Raw genomic sequence first — 21,956 nt, forward strand, 5'->3', positions numbered from 1 at the left:
AAGGAAAAAGAAAGAAGAAAGAAAGAAGAAGGTAAAAGGGAAAAGGAAGAAGGAAGAAGGAAGAAGGAAGTAAGAAGAAGAAAGAAGGAGAAAGAAGGAAGAAGAAAAACGGTAAAGGGAAGAAGGAAGAAGAAAGAAGGAAGAAGGAAAAAGGAAGAAGGAAGATGGAAGGAAGAAGAATGAAGAAGGAAGTAAAAGGAAGAATGAAGAAGGAAGAAGTATTAAAGGAAGAAGGAAGAAAGATGAAAAAGAAGGAAGAAGGAAGAACGAAGATGGAAGAAGGGAGAAGGATGAAGAAAGAAAGTAAAAGAAAGAAAGAAGAAGGAAGGAGGAAGAAGGGAGAAGGAATAAGGAAGAAGGAAGAATGAAGAAGGAAGACGGGAGAAAGAAGGAATAAAACAGAAGGGAGAAAGAAGAATGAAGACGGGAGAAAGAAGGAAGAAGAAAGAAGGAACAAGGAGAAGGATGAAGGAAAAAGGAAGAAGGTAAAAGGAAGAAGGAAAAAGGAAATTAGGCCTTCGGCTTAATGGCCTGATATCCGCCTGTACGTCAGGTACCATGCCGGTGACGTGATGTACATTATTCTGTACGTCGATGATCTTCTGATTGTGGGAAGAAACTTGAGTTCCATCAACGCCGTCATTATCGGCTGACTTACAGCGCCTATGCCGCGTATTGAGCTAAGTCTCTGCAGCGTAATCGACGTTGACAAAACTCTACGAATGTTCTAGGAATCTGAGGAGATGAGGAGCAACGAGTGGCAACTCATCAACGGATTGAGGATGGGCAATTCATAGTTGAATTGCCTTTCAATGAGAAGAAATTTGAAATTGGAGAATCCCTCACAGCGGCAAAGCATCGTCTGCTCGCAATGGAGCGAAGATTTCTACGGGACAAAAAATACGAAGAACACTATAGAGACTTCATGAACGAATATGCCAATGTGGAAAAAAGGGCTTTCATCTCCCCCTCCACGCAGGTTTAAAGGAAGACAGCTGCAGTACAACTAAATTGCGAGTGGTTTTTGACGTCTACTGGCATTTCCTTCAATCAGGCATTGGAAGTTGGTCAAAACATAAACCCAGATTTGTTGGTAGTGCATTCCCATTGTCGCACTTAGGGCCGATGCCCACGTAGCGTTTTTTTCAAACTGCATGTCGTCGTGCACACGTCTACGTGTGCATTACTCCATTTGATGCTGGGTACCTTGCGTGCACGCAGCGTAAAAAACCGCTACGTGGACATCGGCCCTTATGTTGTCGTCTTTGTAGCAGATGTTATGAAAATGTATCGTCAAATACTGTAAATACGAAGGACATCGACCGACTACCAAAGGGTGGTGTGGCGAGCCAACGAAAGCAATACGATCCGATAGAGCATTATCGATTGTTAACAAGTATGCAGCGTACACACCAGTCAAGCAGTTTGACGAACATTGACTTCGCCCGCAAGAAAACGCTTTGGTTGCTGCTTTGTTTGAACGTGTGTGAAGTTGTTCGAGCAATCATTTGACAGTTGGCGGCTCGGTTGGAAAAAAATAAAACGGTTTGATTTTGGTTTGAGTTGTCGGGGGCGGAGTCAATGTTCGCCGTACATGTTTGAGCATTTGTAGTGAAGTTGCACAAACCCCCATATATTTTTTTAAGGTTGGTGCTCAAGTTGGCGCTTCGGTCGATCGTGTGTGATATTGTTGGTCGAATAAATTGATTATTTGTGCCGCTGTTGGTAAAACTTGATGGATGCTTGAATAAACGAGAGTTGGAGTCAATATTGGGTCAAACTGCTTGACAGTGTATACGATCCATTACATATGGTACCGCATGTGCGGCGTATCTTGCAATCGTATATGCGGCAAATGATTTCGAAGGGAAATATCCGGATGCAGTAAAGCGAATTGTTATGGATCGTTATGTGGACGATTTGATGACAGGTGCCAACAGTCTACAAGAAGCAAGCACCCTTCGACAGCAAATCGTTGAAATACTGGACAGCCCCCGTAAAGCTGTGATCTTTATGTAGCTTTCAGGGTTCGTAATGCTCACTCAATCTCAGGATGCTCCCTCACCAAAATTTTCGGGAAGAAATCACTTTTCGGGAAAGAAAAACAGCCTGGAGAGTGATAACCCTTTTTCGCTCACTTCGATTGCCGCCAAACGTTGGTATGTTCTTCTTCATTCATATTCGAGTTTTTTCGTGGCACCATAAATGCAAATGGTAGTAGCTTATGTGGACCAAATAACTTAACGCTTTCATACAGATAACGTGCTATTATTGTTACTATTCTGGCTTCGAATCCCGGTGCGGCCATACCATTATGTAATTATTCTGCGATAATTCTCGCGAAAAGTGAGTGAGAGGGAAAAGTGATGAAACGAAAAAGGTTTTTCATCTAATAAGGCAAGATTTTCGTTTTTCTTCCCAGGCTAATTCTGGAGAAAGATTGATGGGTGAAAGATGATCCTCAACATAAACAACGCTTGCTTGCTTTGGTCTCATTGAAACGAAAAGTCGAAACCCTGAGCTTAATCCATTTTTCATGCTAGGGCAATAAGTTGTGGTATTTCAAGGTTGGTTGACAACATGGTTGAAAGACTCAAATTCCTCTCGTTTGAGGCTAAACTGTATGCAGCGGAAACATATTTTCTAGCAATTAGTTATAAAACCAGGGCCCATCAACCTAGGCTGAACTTACTGCTGGAAAAAGTTCGAGTTAGGGTTCTATGGATGCACTAACTCTTCATGAACTGGGAAACAATGGTAGTTCGAGGAACACACGGAAATTCTTGTTACTGAACAACTTCTCTAGATTGAAATGGTCTTGTAGATCCCTTGGGTTTGTAGCTTTACTGGTGATATTCTAGAAGCAAGACAAGGATGTGACTAGTAGGGTGGTTCAAAAAATCGATTTTGCTCCACAGTGCTCATCTGATTCTTTACCATGTTCTGAGTGTCCTCTGAAAATTAAAACTGACTTAGCACAAGCCGTTTCAAGTTTGCATGCAAATTAGTATGGGGAAATTTATTTTTTCATTATACTGTTAATGATGCCTCCCATCAAGCGCATATTAAAAGAAAACCTACATAGCTAAAAGGAATACTTAGCAGCTTTCACTCAGTGAAAACCGCATCTCAATCAATCGTTCCAAATTTAATCTATACCGTGGTTTTCTGGAGCTAATTGCACAACTCATCAACAGGCAACATTGCTGCTCATGGCGCGAAAGATTGGCGCATGGCCAATTAACAGTATTGCTGTTATGTTTTCTCAAGGGAAGATTTGATAAGGGGCGCGCTTTCAATGCGATTGCTCTCTGTGAAGGGTCTAAATAGCGGGACCTTGTCATGTACTCTTGGGAAAAAAAACAAGATCTGTATCGAAACCGATACTTCATTGCTTCTCAATAGACGAATCCAAGTAAAAATAAGAAGAAGATACACGACGGTGTTAACTTTGACAGATCCTACAGCACAGCATAGGAAGATCATTTTAAAATGCTTATAATAAATTCTAGACAAAATGTAATTAATATCTGATTGATGTATGGTACGGAAAAAGTTCCGAACTGTATGATAGTTACATTTTTGGAAAATATTCAAAAAATTGAGATAAGCTTCCAAATATGTAATTCTCTGTTTGGGAGGATTCATCACCGTGAGATTCTTATTTGAAATTTTCGTTGGCTTTTTTCGGCGAGTACATACGCACTAGGCTCAAAGTAGAAGGGAGCAATCGAAAGTAATGAAGAACAGAAATGAAAGATATCGCAAGTAAGCGACAAGTATGAAATTTTTTCTTTATAGAAGGTTAAAGTGTGCAAGGGCCATCAGTGAACAATATTGATTGAAATCGCTGTTATTTTGCCTAACGTCCACCCAGGAACGGCTTGGCTGATAGCGTGGGGACTATCTAGCCTGTCTTGGTATGATAGTCCCCACGCTATCAGCCAAGCCGTTCCTGGGTGGACGTTAGGCAAAATAACAGCGATTTCAATCAATATTGTTCACTGATGGCCCTTGCACACTTTAACCTTCTATAAAGAAAAAATTTCATACTTGTCGCTCACTTGCGATATCTTTCATTTCTGTTCTTCATTACTTTCGATTGCTCCCTTCTACTTTGAGCCTAGTGCGTATGTACTCACCGAAAAAAGCCAACGAAAATTTCAAATAAAAACATGTAATTCAGAACTTTTTCCGTATCGTACATTTATCAGATTTTAATTACAATTTGTCTAGAATTAATTATAAGCATTTTAAAATTATCTTCCTATGCTGTGCTGTAGGATCTGTCGAAGTTAACACCGTCGTGTGTCGTCTTCTTATTTTTACTTGGATTCGTCTATAGCAGCAGGCCTCAACCTTTTTCTTGAGAGGTACCCCTTCGAACTTTTGCATAATTTGAGGTACCCCCTCTTGAAAGTAGGCTTCCAATCCCCTTGAACACATAATTCCGAGCCCTTTTGAAGGGAAGCTCCTTTATGCTTTTGAATCCCTTTAGAGTAGGCTTCCGCGCCTTTTTATTAGAGGCTTCTGAGCCTCTTGTAGAGAGGCTTCCGAGCCTCTTGAAGGCGGTTTTCGAGCCACTTAAACGGAAGCTTCCGTTGCATTTTGAAAGAACGCTTCTGAGCCTCTTGATAGTATGCTTCCAAGCCTATTGAAAAAAGAATTCTGAGCTTCTTGAAGCGAGGCTTCCGAGCCTCTTGAAAGGAGGCTGCCGAGCCTCTTGAAAAAAGGCTTCCGAGCCTCTTGAAAGAAGGCAACCTAACCACTTGAAAAAAGGCTTCCGAACCTCTTGAAAAGAGGCTTCCGAGCCTCTCGTAAGGAGCCTTCCGATCCTCTTGAAAAGAGGCTTCAGAGCCTCTTGAAAGGAGGCTTTTGAGCCTCTTGACAGAAGGCTTCCGAGCATCTTGAAAGGAGCTTTTTGAGTCTTTAGAAAAGAAGGCTTTTGAGCCTCTTGAAAGGATCCTTCCAAGCCTCTTGGACAGAGGCTTCGAGGCCTCTTGAAAGGAAGCTTTTGAGCCTCTTGAAAGGAAGCTTTTGAGCCTCTTGAGAGGCTTCCGATCCTCTTGAGAGGAGGCTTCTGAGCCTCTTGAGAGGAGGCTTCTAAGCCTCTTGAGAGGAGGCTTCCAAACCTCTTGAAAGGAGGCTTCCGAGCCTCTTGAAAGGAGGCTTCCGAGCCTCTTGAAAGGAGGCTTCCGAGCCTCTTGAAAGGAGGCTTCCGAGCCTCTTGAAAGGAGGCTTCCGAACCTCTTGAAAGGAAGCTTCCAAACCTCTTGAAAAAAGGCTTCCGAGCCTCTTGAAAGGAGGCCTTCGAGCTGCTTGGAAGAAGGCTTCCGAGAGGCGTAAAGGATGCTTCTAATTTGAAAGGAGGCTTCCGAACCTTTTGAAAGGTGGCTTCCGAGCCTCTTGAAAGGAAGCCTTCGAGCTGCTTGGAAGAAGGATTCCGAGAGGCCTAAAAGGATGCTTCTATTAGTACATTCAAAGTTAATTGCCTATATGCCGGGTATTAAGCCACCCGGTGTGGAAATAAATTACTATGTCTGAAACTTGATTATGCATATGTACAACATGTGATAGTTTTTTTTCGGAAAAGGTATTGGAGGGTAACCGGCCCTTCGGTGGGGTTTGATCCCACGACCCTAGTTCGCATGACAGGTGCTTTCCCTACTAAGCTACGAAGGACCTCCGTCGTCCACCGCAGCTTAGCGGGTACTGATGAAACCAAATTCCCAGCACCAGGTACCAGCCGATCTCCGATTGGTTGACATGTGTACAAAAATACATTTGAGAGAGTTGGTTCTGAAAATGTATTGCGAGAGATCGGCTGGTACCTGGTGCTGGGAATTTGGTTTCATCAGTACCCGCTAAGCTGCGGTGGACGACGGAGGTCCTTCGTAGCTTAGTAGGGAAAGCACCTGTCATGCGAACTGGGGTCGTGGGATCAAACCCCACCGAAGGGATGATTACCCTCCAATACCTTTTCCGAACTAAATCTATCACATGTTGTACATATGCATAATCAAGTTTCAGACACAGGATGCTTCTAATTTTCTTACAATGAAGCAATCGAGTTTTAGTGAAAAAAAATCATTTTGTTCATTCAACGTTTTGTTCGTTGGATCTTTTGTTCCGCAGCCCTTCATATATTGTGCTGGTTGTGTCAATTGGGATTTATTGATCGCATTACATATTATGTACATTATAAATTTTTGAAATAGAAAATACACAAAAATTTAAGCTTTATAAATGAATTTTGATTGAAATTGTAATATGTCCGAAATTACGCATTTTTGCCCGAGGTACCCCCTAGGACCAGCGAAGGTACCCCCAGGGGTATATGTACCCCAGGTTGAGAACCGCTGGTCTATAGTAATGGAGTAATTCTACATGCACTTAAAAACTAAGGATGTGGGGAATGCTACAATAGATCTAATAACTGGTCGCAGTGGCACACCCGAACAGGAAAAAAACTAGGCTGCGCCGGTTTGCAACTGCGAAAATGGGCAACAAATAAGCCGGAACTGCTCGAAGGTGTTACTGAAGTCGGCAAGGAAGCAATTTCTCTACAACTCAATGGTGAACAGTCAAAAGTGGTCAAAACACTTGAAGCTACCCGATGAAGACGCATTTTCATTCAAGGTTTCTCTCCCGGTGGAGGAGATTGTTCGACCCGAACGGATGACTTTCACCGGCAATAATCAAGGCAAAGATCTGTTACCAGCAAACATGGTTATATGACCTGCAGTTCGGCTATCCTCTTCCGCCGGCAGTTCCAAAAGAGTGGCTTGAACTGCGCGACAACCTACATCTGGAGCAAGTGCGAATTCCTCGATAGAACCATAGAAGTTGAATTCATCTACATGGCCTTTCTGATGCCTCGGAAGCAGCATATACACCAGTAGTTTATACGAGATCGGTCGACGATGAAGACAACGTGCACATCCAATTGTTTGCAGCCAGAACTAAGCTAGCGCCAGTACAGCAGACATCCTTACCTAGGCTTGAGCTTATTTTTGTTTTGTTAATTACGATCTATGTTTTCGACTAAAAGTTGGAAATTTGCTATACGCCAATGACTTAAAAAAATCGAATCGTAAAGTCTCTACACTGCTGCGCGCTGCAAGCTGACGTATTTGATTTTAATATATCAAAGAAAGGCCGTTACAAATATTTATTTAACTTTTTGTCCTACGTCTCCAAATGGTAAAGAGGGGGGGGGGGTTTCGGCTAATTAAAGATAAATATTAAAATAAAAAAAATCTAAGAACTCCTCGGATTTGTTGAAGAATGTTTTGAAAATCCTCAAAATTATCCGAATTTTATTTTGTTGCTCCCTCAAAATATTACTTTTTGGCTAAAAAATCCGAGGGGGTGGGGTAGACAAAATAGTTTTTAAATATTTGTATCGGCCATATGTGTTTAAATATAGGATTAAGGCTCTAGGTTAAAGTGGAGACGATGGTAACAAATAAATAAATAATAAGCCACCGCTTGTTTCAGAACTGTTTTAAGGATGGTTATGTGTTCTTTTAACCCTGCTGACAGATCTGGCTATTTCATGTATATTGATTCGAGAATTCGTGTCTCTTTACTTCGTTTAACTTGGAAGTTTTATCTCCGAAGAGTGAAGAATAGTCACTATTTTTTTTAGATCGATGATCGATCGATGACACCTCGATGGCGAAATGATAAATTACTTGGGTTGTTGTAATATCGATCATGCTTCTCAGCGCATGATCCTATTACTTAAGGATTACATTATCCGTCTTGCGCTGCTACATTTCCCTTTATTCACAATTTTCTACCGACAAGAATCTGTCTTAAATTTCTATAATGAAATTACAAATACTAAAATTTTTTTCTTTTTGTTCAAGTTGTTTGTTATCTGCTGGATCAAATATCCGACTCAAAGGACCTAAATTTGTGCAAGTATAATATATTTTTCCTACCCTTTTCAGGATGCCCAGAAACACGTGATACCGGGACAGCTCGGCGAGTTCATCGTGAAAATTCAGTCAACATACGTTTTCTCGGTGAACGGCTTCCACGGGAATACCAATCTTGGATATCTTTGCATTCAAGGCAAAGCAGCTGACATCTATCATTGTGGTATGTCCAAATGAGAAAAAAATGAAACTCCTTTACTAAAAATCGTTTTTTTTTTGCAGGCCTAATCCCAACACCAGCCAACAACCCACCCCTGCGGCTGGTGAACAGTGTACTTCCGGCGTACATCTTGAGCACACTCTATCCCACGCCAAGAAATCTTACCGTGAATGATCAGCGCGGATGTCCGAAGCGGGAAATGTTCTCCCTAGCCATACAGATCAAAGCCCTTCCAGAGCAAAACATCAAACGGATTCGCCTAGCGGCTGGCATTCAGCTGACAACGCTGCGACACCACTCCACCCTGCCGCAACATTCGTGGCTTACGCAGCTGATGGACATGTTCGACGTGGTGGACTATCCGGTGCAAGGCTACACTCCCCTTGGTGTGATAACCGAAATGCATCTGCATCTGTGGGATTGTGCGATCGATTACCGGCCGCTGTATTTCCCATACCGGGCGGTGATTACGATCGGTGCATTCATGATCAGCAGCAATATCACAACGGAGAGTTCTGGTCTGACGTTGAGGTTTATCGCCGAGGATGCGGCGTTATGCCTGGCGCCACAAGTGGTCACACTGCCTAATGTTGAGAAGGACATGCCACAAAGGCGAAGTAGTAGTGCCAGTACAAGAGAGGAGAACAAAGTCACGGTTCTGCCTGCTAGTGAACTGGTCTGTTTGGTTGAGCTTGGGCTATTTGAGATTTCTCTTAGGTTGAACGAAAGAGCTACTTGTTCGTTTCCCAAATTTGATCTAAGAACTGCCATCAATGACGTTCATGTGCGAACCTGTGCTGATTCTGGAAGGGCATTGGCACAGTTGATTGGATACCTAGCGGCTGAAGGGGATTTGTTACCCCAAGATGATGGAACAAGCGATGTTGGGGATAATGAGAGCGTTTGTGGTTTGCCGATGGGGACCGAACTTGAAGGGGACTTGGTTCCTGTGAAATCTGCCCAAGCACCAGAAGTCACGCCGAAGCAACAGCAACGAGTGAATGTTCTAATGGCTGATGCGATGGAAGAGAGTATGTCCCTGCAAAGCACCAATAGTGATCTTTCCCGGGACGATCAATTGGTAGCAGACGGGGAAGGAGTTGAAGTATTTTTCTTCCCCGATGAAGATCAGACACGGGCAGCCGCACAGAAAAAGTTGATGAACAATCTTATTTCGGACAATAGCAATAAACGACGGTTTGCTTCGGATGATGATTCACTGAGTATAGACGAAGGATCGAGCATTCCTTCATCGTACCAGGACGACGATCATTACCTGAAACAAAGGCAGTTTGATGAGCAATCCGATGACAATGTTAGCTACAATACGGATGTGCGAGAGTTACTTAATTTCGAACGATCGGTAATGGGATTGCAGAAGGATAATGAAGAAGACGAAGTGGTTGAAGCTCTTCCACAAGTTACAATGGATTTTGGAGATGTTTCGAAGGTCGCACACAAATTGGATAAAAGTCCTCAGCGGAAAGTTAGCTCCGATACGGATGAAGATTTCTGCTTCATTGCGGATGAAGAAAAGCCGCATTGTGGAAATCAAGAAGTACCAGTGCTGGAAGACCCGATTCGCATAGTTGATAATCATTTCAGTGTTCCAACAGGGAAACCTGACCTTCTACTGGCCCCGAAAGGCTTCCCAATGGCAGTCACTCGGTACACTATCTGCGAAATGACAGTCACTTGGCATGTGTACGGAGGTCACGATTTCGCTACAGATGACGATAAAAAGAAATCCAAAGCGAAAAAGTCGCATTCTGAACTGCCATTTGCGCATTTCCCCATGTCCGAGGCGTACAAAAGTGGCGTGAGTTATTCAAAGGGATCTCCTTCTGTATCTTTCGGCACCTCTCAAAAACTGACGTGGAAAAGTCGCGGTGGACCCGAACGAAGGCATGACGTTATGATGGAGGTTCAGATAAATAAAGTTAAATTCTCCCACGAGGTGTACCCAGCGAATACGGAGCAGGCCTCCCGACAAGTACTCCTCATAACGGAACTCGAAATCCTCGATCGACTGGCGATATCGGACATCAAAAAGTTCCTCTATCAATCCAGCCTCCATAGGCCTATCAAAGGTAACAACCACATGATCGTCATCAAAGCGCTTCACCTTCGACCAAACCCGATTCTCCCAGCGCAGGAGTGTTGCCTCCGGATCTCGGTTCTACCCATTCGATTAAACATCGATCAGGATTCTCTTCTCTTCATGGTTAACTTTTTCAACCAACTCGGAGGTGGAGATGATCTGAACGATCCGGCCATGCAATATCAACAAAGCACCAGTCGCCCTAGTCATCAAGCGACACCCTCCCTCCAACCACCGGTAATGATGGTTGAGCTGCCGGATGCAGCACAGGAGCTGCAAGCTCGCAAGATGGTGTCGGAGAATCTTATGTTGCTGATAGAGGAGGAAGAGAAGAACAAGGATCAACAGGAAACAACCAGTGAAATGGGTGACGAGGCGCCTCCGATTTACTTCCGTAACGTAATTTTCGGTCCGGACGTTCCCATCCGGATTGACTATCACGGCAAACGAGTGGAACTATCACGTGGTCCGCTGGCCGGGCTACTGATGGGGCTGGGACAACTGCAGTGTTCGGAGATCCGGCTCAAGAAGATCTCCTACAGGCACGGACTGTTGGGCGTTGATCGTCTGATATCGTTCCTGCTGCAGGAGTGGCTCCAGGATATCAAGAAAAAGCAGTTGCCGAAAATCCTTGGAGGCGTTGGGCCGATGTATTCGCTTGTCCAGCTATGTAAGATGGCCGGTTTTGGATAGGAAAGTTTTGATACTAATTCAATTTTTATTTGCATTACAGTCCAAGGCATTTGGGATCTGTTTTGGTTGCCGATCGAGCAGTACCAGAAAGATGGCCGTATTGTGCGGGGATTGCAACGGGGTGCACAGAGCTTCACTGCCAGAACAGCTTTGGCCGCTCTGGAGATTACCACCAGGATTATTCACCTTCTGCAGGTAATTGAGTGAAACTTCGTTAGCTTTTCAATACGGTACAATGTGGCATCTTACAAATCCGTTTTAGATAACGGCTGAAACGGCGTACGACATGGTTTCGCCTGGACCATCGGTGCGACGTTGTCGGGGTAACAAGAAAGGCAAGCGAAAACGGTTACACCCGCCACAAGATATACGCGAGGGGATGACCAATGCCATACAGATAGTGAGAGAGGTAAGTTGATACGATAATTAATTGGATTTTTTTCAGGATAATTTTCCGGGCAGTTGAAAGTTTTTTCTGTTCAGTGTGCTTTCTGCCCAATTTCAAGAGCAAGTCACGTCTTTCTTTTCGATACGATTAGCACTCTTTGTTGTCATTGAGGTGGATTGAAAGGTGCATATGATCAAGAATATATATATATATATATATATATATATATATATATATATATATATATATATATATAAGCACCATAATATGCTTTTTTAAAAAATGGGGCTTGGGGAAAGACCGTCACTCATAGAGGGCGGTAAGCTGGGTATCCGTTTTGCATAACCAGAAACTAGAAGCCAACTCCACTGATCTGCAAAATCAAGTAAATGACACATGTACACTCCAAATAATCTAAACGTTGTTTCCACCTGAATTTTCAGGTACATTTTACGTGCACACGTAGCTGCAAATGTTTCAGAAAAATTCAGGTGAAACTTACGTGTCCGGTGAATTCTATCCAAAACTCAGGTAGAACTTACCTGATTTTCACGTAGAATGAAAATTCTATCAAAAAATCAGGTAAAAGTTACGTGAATTTCAGGTGGAAAAAATCTACGTACTTTTTCAGGTGGAAACAACGTGCAGATTTTTTTGGGTGTACAGTTCTGAAAAACCCTGATTAATCCACCTAGTGGTAATATTGCCTTTCTCGGTGAAGGTAATACAAACATGTAAGGAAAGTCAAAAATATCACCGATAGATGAGTCGATCCAAATTTTCACATTCGTGTATACTCATTGCAAGATTCCCCGTTTAATGCGAACTTGTTGTGTGCAAATCGAATAAGTAAATTTGTTCAAAAAGGGATTTTTCCTATACCCGATTGAAAATTTGAACTTCTAAGCCCATAGTATTACGAAATTTTGTTGATTGATGATGACAAATAAAAGTTTTTTTTTACAAACGATGGAAATTCTTGACACGGATCTTATTCCAGACACAGACTCAGCGATATTATTTTGCCTAAGCTTCACTGCCTACAAGAAATTTACAACCCAGCTTATTGAACCCAATATTACGTTCAATAAGCTGGGTTGTAAATTTCTAGTAATATTATTACGGGTGAACCAAATTGCATTTGCCGGACCGGAACACCTGCCGTTTCCATAGTATTACCTACGAAAAATTCATACAAGAAAATAAAATTGAGGCTTATTTTATAATGTGACGTGCTTATTCCTCAGGGGTGACAGGCTTACCCGCATCTTTTTGAGGACATCCATTTTCTACACGGTTAGAAAAAAGTACCTAATTTTAGGGCATAAAAGTATCATCGTGTTAGCCTCATGATATACGAATGCAGAAATGGTAACTTGGCTTAGAAACCTCGCAGTTAATGACTGTGGAAGTGCTTAATGAACACTAAGCTGCTAGGCGGCTCTGTCCCAGTGTGGGATGTAATGCCAATAAGAAGAAGAAGAAGAAGATGCTTGATCCACGTTACTATTTCTGCACGATGTTTGGAACACAATAGTCGTTATATCTGCTTGGGAATATACATTCGACTACTTCACCTCGGTACTGTTTGGCTAGGATTTTTTTTAGTATGACTTTCCACGACTGTTGCATCATTTGCATCATCAGAATTATCCTCTGCTTCCGAAAAATACGATGAGCGATGAGTCGGATTCGTGTTCATCAGTTTCAGATTCAACTTGAATCACGTCACTACTTGAGTTGACATCAATGATATTGGAAAGTGGAAGTGCAGAATACTCTTCTACGAAATGCAGATTCACAAATGTTCTGATTCTAGGCTTCGAAATAAAATTCACTCCTCTTGACCTTGATACTTGGGCTTGTTTAAAAAAAATTACATCACGACTTTTGAATATAATTTTCTTTGCAAGGTCATACAAACGATAGGCTTTTGTTTCCTTTTCATATCCTACAAAGACAGATTCTTTTGATTTGGCATCCCATTTCTTCATTTTTTGTTTATGGATGTGTGCCATTACTTTGGATCCGAATACGCGCACTTGGGACAAATCCGGTTTGCGATTAGACCATGCTTCTTCGAGGGTTAGTTTATGAACCTTTGTTGGAGAACGATTTGTCAAATAAGTCGCAGCTGCTACTGCTTCTGCGCAAAAAGATTTGGGAAGCTTCGCTTCAAATAACATACATCGCGCTTGCTCCGCATTTGTACGGTTGACACGTCCTGCCATGCCGTTCTGCTCTGGATTGTACTCAACTGTTGTTTGATGTCGTATTCTGAGCTTCATCAGTAGATTCTGGAATGCTTTATTGATGAATTCTTTGCCATTATCTGTTCGTAATACCTTCATTTTCGGCTAAATTACGGAATTGATGGAATGCTCGTATGACTTCATCTTCACATTTTTGTTCCAAGAAATAGCTAAAAATTCGCCTTGTCTTGTCATCAATGAAGGATAGATAGTACCAGCTTCCTCCAAGCGATTTTTCTTCCATCGGACAACAGATGTTAGAATGAACTAATTCCAGGACTTCAGATGCCCTGTGTCCTATCTTCGGAAATTGTAATCGAGTTTGTTTTCCCATAGCACATACAACGCATTCTTCCAGTTCTCAATCTTTAAATGTGAATCCAGATGCCAGACCCGATTCCAGTTGTTTCAAAATAGAGATGCCAAGATGACCCATCCTGCGGTGCCATAGATGCAAACTTGTTGGTACACAAGCCAAAGATACTGCAGCGCTTTTTTGCCTTCATCAAATTTGATCAATCCTTTTTTTTTGGTTCGTTTATTTGAAGGCTCACTCGCCGTACCGTATTCAGCTTCACAGAGCCAATAACATTTTCACTATTATACTAGTGATTATTAAAAACTATTTACAATTTGATTTTCCTACGAAAACATTTTTGCGCAGACGGTTTTTCAACAATCATTGCAGAATCTGTTTTCCGGGAACACTGGTCAGAGCACACTTTTTTGATTGCATTCTCCTTCTGCCTTGATCGCCGTCGTTTGTTTGCCACTTCGATGAATAGTCAGATAATAGTGCTGTCCAATGAGCAGCTCGAATTAGCTCGAAGTTGTTCCCGCCCTGCTCGTTCTTTTTTGTCAACAAACGGGCATGAGCAGGACAGGGAGAAACTTTGAGCTACTTCAAGCTCTTATTGGACAGCACTAATGTATTAGATGTATTAATGCTGTCCAATGAGCAGCTCGAAGTAGCTCAAAGTTGTTCCCGTCCTGCTCGTTCTTTTTTGTCAACAAATGGGCATGAGCAGGACAGGGCGAAACTTCGAGCTACTTCAAGCTCTCATTGGACAGCACTACCCGGGTAGAGGTGAATAACAAACAAATAACATAATAATAACAAATTTTGCTATGATATCAGATTTAGTTATTCTTATGTTATTCTTAAATAACATAAAATAACATTTCAACAACAAATTTTGTTATAATAATAAAATAAGTTATTTATATGTTATTGTAAGGAGGAGTAGAACAACAAATAACGAACACATTTTACAATCATAGCACTTGTTTTTATTCATTTATCATTTGGAATTTCTCAGCATATGCGCAATAACTGATTTTGATATTTTCTTTCTCTCAAATATTTTGCTATTGGTTTGTTATTATAATAGCAAAATGAGTTATTTATGAGTTATTTGCTAGAGCAATGTCTGTTATTATTTTTGCTATTTTAGCAACTATATCAAACAAACTAATAGCAGATTTTGCTATTCAGTTATTCATATATTAATAGTAAAATTTGATATTATTTTGCTGTTTTCTTCTACCCGGGTATTGTCTTCAATGTCGGTCCAGTCCTCTTCGTTTTGATGATGCCGTTCTTCAGTTGTAGGATCGCTGTTTACAATAGGTACGGTCTTCGCTTCTGTGTCTATTGGGGGAAATCGGCTTGGTTAAACTCGTCGGTTGATTGCAGTACTGTCGTTGTCACCGTTGAAATTTTATTTTGTGATTTCGTACATTTTCTACTCGGATGAGCTGGTTCCTCGCATTCATGACAAAATATAGTTTGGTTAAAGCACGAGAACATTGACTTTTCGTTTTCTATGGTGATGAAAGTCTGTATGTGGTGGAGCAAATTCATCCGTAGCACGCGCACACCGTTCGAGATGCCGGGAAAAGAATGATTTCAAGTCTCACTCCGAATAGAAATTACTTCACCAAACTTTAACATGTAATCTTGAATAGTCGAATCATTCATTGACGGAGGCAGATCATGTACCCGCACAATCACTGCTTTGCAATCGATATATACTGGAATGCGAAACTCTTTATCCGCGCAAACCATTGTTCTCTTCCAGTTGTGCCCCAACTGGTAGCGCGATGCAATATCTTTACTGACCATTTCGATAAGCACACAGTTACGGGAGTTAGTAACTGTATGCTTTTGAAATCGGGATATTGCAATTCAATTTCATTGTCCAAACACCGTTGTATACTTCTAACATCGTCTTGATGGAATCACCAGTTATCGGAATACCGGAATTTTCCAGCGCCATCAGCATAGGCTTGTATTCCTCTGATAATCCAGCTAGTAGTAGTGTTTCGACCCAAATTTCAAATCCTACACCACGTAGTTGATGGGCAGTCGAAATGATGTCGTTGACGTAGGAATCCATAGAATCGCACGACGAAAGACTTGCCGTAATAAGTTTCCGCAATAAAGCAACACGTCTAGGTGCGTCTAGTAAGACCGTTCTCTTCAGCGTCGCCCATACTTTTCGGGCTGTCTTCGCATCTTTAACGTGGACATAATTCACTGGATCTAACAGAAGGATTATCCTCGCACGAGCTTTACGGTATTTCACTGCATCAACGGCAGCTTGTCCTTCAGCAACAGTGGTGAGCTTCACAACTTCCCATAAGTCAAGTTCTAGGAAAGTTTACACGTCGAATTTCCAAGTATTTCAGTTTTCTCGTCCGATTAGTCTCTCAATCGATGGTAAGTTGGAAAGGTCGTAGTGGGTCACTTGAGTAATTTCTCGTCTTGTGCGAACCGCACCCTCCCTTCCACCATTTTTTTTTCAGAATTCGTACTTGACATTTTTCAGTGAAAATTTTCTGGGCTCAAAACCTCTTAGTTTACTGCCGTAGAAAGACAACTACTTAGGGGAACTGAACCAGTTTTGGCCTTGTTCCTAATTTGGCCAATTTCTCGCATAATTCCAAAAATAAAGAAATCTAACAGGAGATATATTCCTCACGCTCCTTCACTGTTGAAACTGATCGGTATTTTTTTTGTAAAATATGTATTTTTCAGGGCTGGCTAAATTAGGCACTAAGGTGGCCAAAACCGACACACTTACCTTGACCGATACACTTACTTTGACAGTTGAATAGAGAATGAAAAATGTTAACTTCAGTCCAAACGCCTACTAACCTACTACTAACAAATTTATTTTAATAAACTAAAGCTTAGCCTATTTTGATTGGTTTGTCGTCGGACTGGACGCATGACGCCTACTTGTTCTGACACTCCTCCTCGGACAGATCTGGACGCAAGCCTATTTCCATTCGCAATTTCTCTAAGCGAACTCGTTGAAGAGGTTTCGTTAGTAGATCGGCTAGCATATGTTCCATTGGACAATAGAGAAGATTAATAATATTTTTCTCTTGTAGATCCCTTAGGTACGCAAACAAATATTTGTCTCGATATGATTGCTACGCTGCTCTATCTTATCGCTTTCCACTAGCTTGATACAGCTCTGATTGTCCTCAAAAACTGTTTTTGGACGCTAAACTTCTCCACATTCCAAGTACAAATATGGATCTAGCTTGGACTGCTCAAACCCCATGGCTTAAAAATAGTATCCACCTTTCGATTCCACACGCGAGCAGACTGTTTCAATCCGGTTATTGCCGGTAGAATACCCTTATGGCTGCCGCATGTAAATAGTATCTTCCAGATCACCATTCAGATAAGCCGTTTTAACATCAACGTGTTTAACTATGGACTCCGGCTAGCGTAACTTGTTTTGCCACCGGTGCAAAAACTTCGTCAAAGTTGGTGCCATACTTTTGCGTGAAGCCCTGTGCTACGATACTCGCCTTGAGCCGTACGATGGCGCCTTTCTTATCGACCTTCGTTTTGAACAGCCATTTGCATCCAATGGCTTTCTTGTTCGGATGTAGTTGAACTAGCTCCCAGGTCTCGTTATCCATCAAAGCATGAAACTCCTCATCCATGGCGGCCTGCCACTGTTCCGCATCGGGACATCGCATTGCTTATGCCGGTGTCCGAGGATCATCAGAAAATCTGAAGTTAATATCTCAATATCCGTCAGTCAATATCTTCTTGCTTTCAGACCTTGCAGCGTAGTACTAGGACCGAATTGCTCCACTAGATCGGTGGACACGGATGAATCTATAGAATGTTGGTACGGAAAGTTTTTGTTCAAAAGGAAGCTCCCAAGCCTCTTAAAGAGCGCCTCTTGAAAGGAGGTCTCCGAGCATCTTGAAAGGAGACTTCCAAGCTTCTTGAAAGAAGAATTCCAAGCCTCTTAAAAGAAGACTTCTAAGCCTCTTGAAAAGATGCTTCCTAACCTCTTGAAAGGAGATCTCCGAGCCTTTTGGAAGGAGGCTTCCGAGCCTCTTAAAAGGAGACTTCTGAGTCTCTTGAATTGAGGCTTCCGAGCTTCTTGAAAGGAGGTTTTCGAGCCTCTTGGAAGGAGACTTCCAAGCCTCTTGAAAAGAGGTTTCCGAGCATCTTGAAAGAAGAATTCTGAGCCTCTTGAAGGGATTTTTACGAGCCTCTTGAAAGGAGGCTTCCAAGCCTCATGAAAGGATGCTTCAAAATCACTTGCAATGAAGCTACTGAGCTTTCCAGAAAAAGGGCTTTCTCAAATAGAGGCTTTCGCCTTCAGATTCTTGATTTTAGTTCAGAAATATACTGCCGCTAACCGTAAGTCGAGCACATCTGTATATGAGCCTCTATATACAGATGTGCTCGACTTGCGGTTAGCGGCAGTATATTCCTAACATATTATTCAACATTTTGTAGATTGGTAGATTTCATTGAAGATTTTCAAAATTTGTTTATTCGACGTTTTGTCCTTTTGATCTTTTGTTCCCACTGCCCTTCATACACTATGCTTGGGATAAGCAGGATTCAAAAGTCTTCGATCAACTGATGCATAGGGGTGATCGGGGCAATATGGGCCACCTAAGGAAATCGTTACGAAAAGCGCTGAAAAGCTAAAAAACTCGTCACTCAAATGTAGTTGACTTATACTAGGGAGTGTTACCTTTCATATTACGTCGACGAACGATGAAAAATGCGTTAAAAAATGTTGGAATGCACTGTTGTTTGTTTGTTTGTGTTGTTTCTAATGTGTGTTTCCTAATATATGGGGAAATATGGGCCAACATTTGGGGCAGTATGGACCCATCCCATCCCATCCAAAACGTTCTTTTGGGAGACAAAAGTGTCGTAATGTGAATGAATATGATATTCCTACAATAGTTTAGTGTATTCCATACAAAAAGAGATTAATAAGCCGCGTAACAGCGGACCGAACCGATTTGCCACTCTTCACCGTTTGCACAGACACATTACGATTGGTCTATGATTATTTTGTCTGTTCCGATCGCAGTGATACGATATTGTAATTTATCCGTAATGAATCTAACATTGATGATAATGTTCTTGTATTCGGCAACTGAAATTTGAACTTGTTCGCATATTAGTACCTAATATGTTGCTCTGTGCAGGTATGTCCATATTGCCCCGTAGAGAGTGGTTTTGGGAAAAAAATGTTTTATGATAAATTCAGATTTGTATCAGTACAAACATGTGTGCACAATTTTCAATTATAATAGATCTTTTGATTGTGGTGCATTTTTGACCTGTATTTTAATCAGTTTTGTGTCAAAACCTTATTTATAAACTTCAAATCTTATAATAATTCTGCCTATGCAGCGAAAATTTACATTTTCAAGTGTATTTCCATGTTTGAATTGAATTTTAATGCGGTTTCCACGTTGAGGCTTATGTGGAGCATTCTCTTAAAGATCATACAACTTTGAGATGATAAAACTTGTCAATAAGCTCAAATTGAGAGTGGCTCATATTGCCCGGTATGTTCATATTGCCCCTACTGCCCCTATTATGTACAATGCCAAGTCTTTGAATAAAAACCCATATTAATCTACCTAGCGGTGACGATGCCTTTCTCGATTCATTTCCTTCGTTTTGCCTTAGTGTGATATACATCATAAATACACTGAGGATTAGGGTGGTTCAAAAAATCGATTTTGCTCCACAGTGCTCATCTGATTCTTTACCATGTTCTGAGTGTCCTCTGAAAATTTGAGCTCACTTGGATTAAAACTGATTTAGCACAAACCGTTCCATGTTTGCATGCAAATTAGTATGGGGAAGTTTATTTTTTCATTACAGGTATACCTCGATTATATGGACCCTCGATTATATGGACTTTTTACCTCGATTATATGGACTTTTTTTTCGCCCAATTTTTTTTTCGTGTTTAAAAGGTTTTAAAAAGATGTTGAATATTGCAAGTCATACACTCTAAAAAATCATCACGTCATATTCACGTGAAAAATCACGTAACTGATCTGTCTTGAACAAACGACGATTGTTACGTGACGTTAGTAATGTTCACCTGAAATTCACGTAACTTGTACTAAAAATCATGGTGAATATGTTTGTATGTACTCGTAAACAATTTAAGTGCGATTGTGTTCGTGTGATTGCAGCTTCGGTATTTGCGGAAAATCTGCATTGTAAACAATCTTCACGTCAGATTTACCTGAAAACAAATATGGTTCTCATCCATTATACTTTTCATGTAAGATTGACTTGACACTCACGTACGAATGAACGACACATAACCTAAACATATTTAAGCTTCGCAGAAGTAAGCGATATCAAGTGCAACTAGGCGGGGATTTTGAAAAAAAAAAAAAAAAAATCAACGGAAGTCGGATGAAATTTATAAGATTCGTAGTGATATGGAAGAAGACGAAGCTACATGAAGATAGAAATTACAGTTTTTCGATAGCGTTAATTTGAAATGTTATTCCAGATTTCAGCTACTTTTGGACTACTTTTTGAATTATTTTACAGCAGCAATTTCCGAGAAAGAAACTAGTTTCATCATTTCTCAACAAATCTGATAAATTTTATTCGATATTCGTCAGTAACTTTGATTTGTTCTCCAACAGTGTTTTTGCGATAACTTCGAAGCGCAATGGCCGAATGACAGCATTTTCTGTCTAATGATAAAAACATCCCAAGCAACCAGAAGTTCGGATAAGAAGGGCTATTTTGGCTTAATCAGCTCTCATTTTAAGTAATTTTTTGTATGTAACGGAACTTTAAGTGAACTTTAAAGTTCCGTTAAGGATGCTTGGAACTTGATGTGAACCATAGTGAACCAATTAGTTCGGTTAAGAGTAAATTTAAGTAAAATCTGAACTTCTGGTTGCTTGGGATCGTTCTGCATCAAATGATTTTCAACACATCAACATGCAAAGAGGTCTCCGTTTTACGGCTGCGGGCGTCACTAACTTATTTTGTATTCATTAAAAACATTTTGCAATATATTTCAAACCATGTAGTGGTTGCCTGATTTCATGTAGCTTTCACTAAAAGTTCACGTAACCGGTACGTAGAATTCACGTAAGGTTCACCTGATCAAACACGTAACTACTTTCAAACTTCACGTCATTAGTACTGGAAAATCCAGTCAGATTCACCGGATAAATCACGTAACTCAACGAAGCTTAACTTTGTTCAGGTTACATGTCATTCAGGTCACTCTTACGTGAAAAGTATGGTGGATGAGAACCACATTTGTTTTCAGGTAAATATGACGTGAAGATTTTTCAGAGTGTATTTTACATCGATTCTATATTTATTAAGGTGCATTGGGGCAAAAAAAGGCCCGCAAGGAATGTTTTCGAAGTTATATATGAAAGTGAACTCTGAGTCATATGTTCAGTTGACTTCATTGATTTACCATTTTCATGTTGCAAATTTCATTGTATATAATGAAGAATTATTCTTTAATTCGCAAAAGCCACGACCATGACCTTACAAATAGGTGGTGAAAAATAACGCGTATTCTTAGTGATCTCTGCCATACGAAAAAGTGAAGTGAATTGCCAGTCTGACAGTATGCGGAGCAAGTGATGAGATGAGATTGCCATATTTAGCTGTTAGATCTTTGCTTCCAACCTTTTCTGCTTTTGGTGAATGGAATTATGTTTAGAAGGGCTGATGATGCATTGCCATCCAGCAAATTGGACTCACTGAGACTGATTTTTTAAGTATATCCACGATACTGGAAGAGTTTATTTCAATATGTGATACATAAAGATTCAAATGGTTTTCAAATCTGGCATTATTTCTTCTGGACGAACTTGATAATGATTTGAATGTAAAGAACTGAAAAATCTTCGAGCAGTCTAAATGTCTAAATAAATGTTGCCACCAGTTAGTGTGAGTTAGCAGTTCTTAAATCAATTGCTGCTTAACCATTCAGCAAAGCGTGATCCTGAAACGCTCATGCAAACTCGTTCATGCTGTGTAATGTGAGCGATGTGTTTTTCGTTAGTCTTGTACAAAATACAACAGCGTGCGTGCTCACGTGCATGTCAATTGGTTCTTGTA

General features: G+C 41.0%; 1 protein-coding gene across 3 annotated transcripts in view; it reads left to right on the plus strand.

The window, feature by feature from the left end:
* LOC134204666 (autophagy-related protein 2 homolog A) overlaps positions 1-21,956 on the plus strand; it is a 143,040-nt gene that overhangs the window by 117,175 nt on the left and 3,909 nt on the right. For all 3 annotated transcript variants that reach the window (XM_062679448.1, XM_062679456.1, XM_062679445.1), the window contains 4 exons: positions 7,959-8,109; positions 8,169-10,877; positions 10,941-11,095; positions 11,163-11,309. In XM_062679448.1, the coding sequence (XP_062535432.1) occupies positions 7,959-8,109; positions 8,169-10,877; positions 10,941-11,095; positions 11,163-11,309 (3,162 nt within the window). The remainder of the gene's footprint in view (positions 1-7,958; positions 8,110-8,168; positions 10,878-10,940; positions 11,096-11,162; positions 11,310-21,956) is intronic.

Source organism: Armigeres subalbatus, chromosome 1, assembly GCF_024139115.2.
Source record: "Armigeres subalbatus isolate Guangzhou_Male chromosome 1, GZ_Asu_2, whole genome shotgun sequence".
Taxonomy (NCBI): Eukaryota; Metazoa; Arthropoda; class Insecta; order Diptera; family Culicidae; genus Armigeres; species Armigeres subalbatus.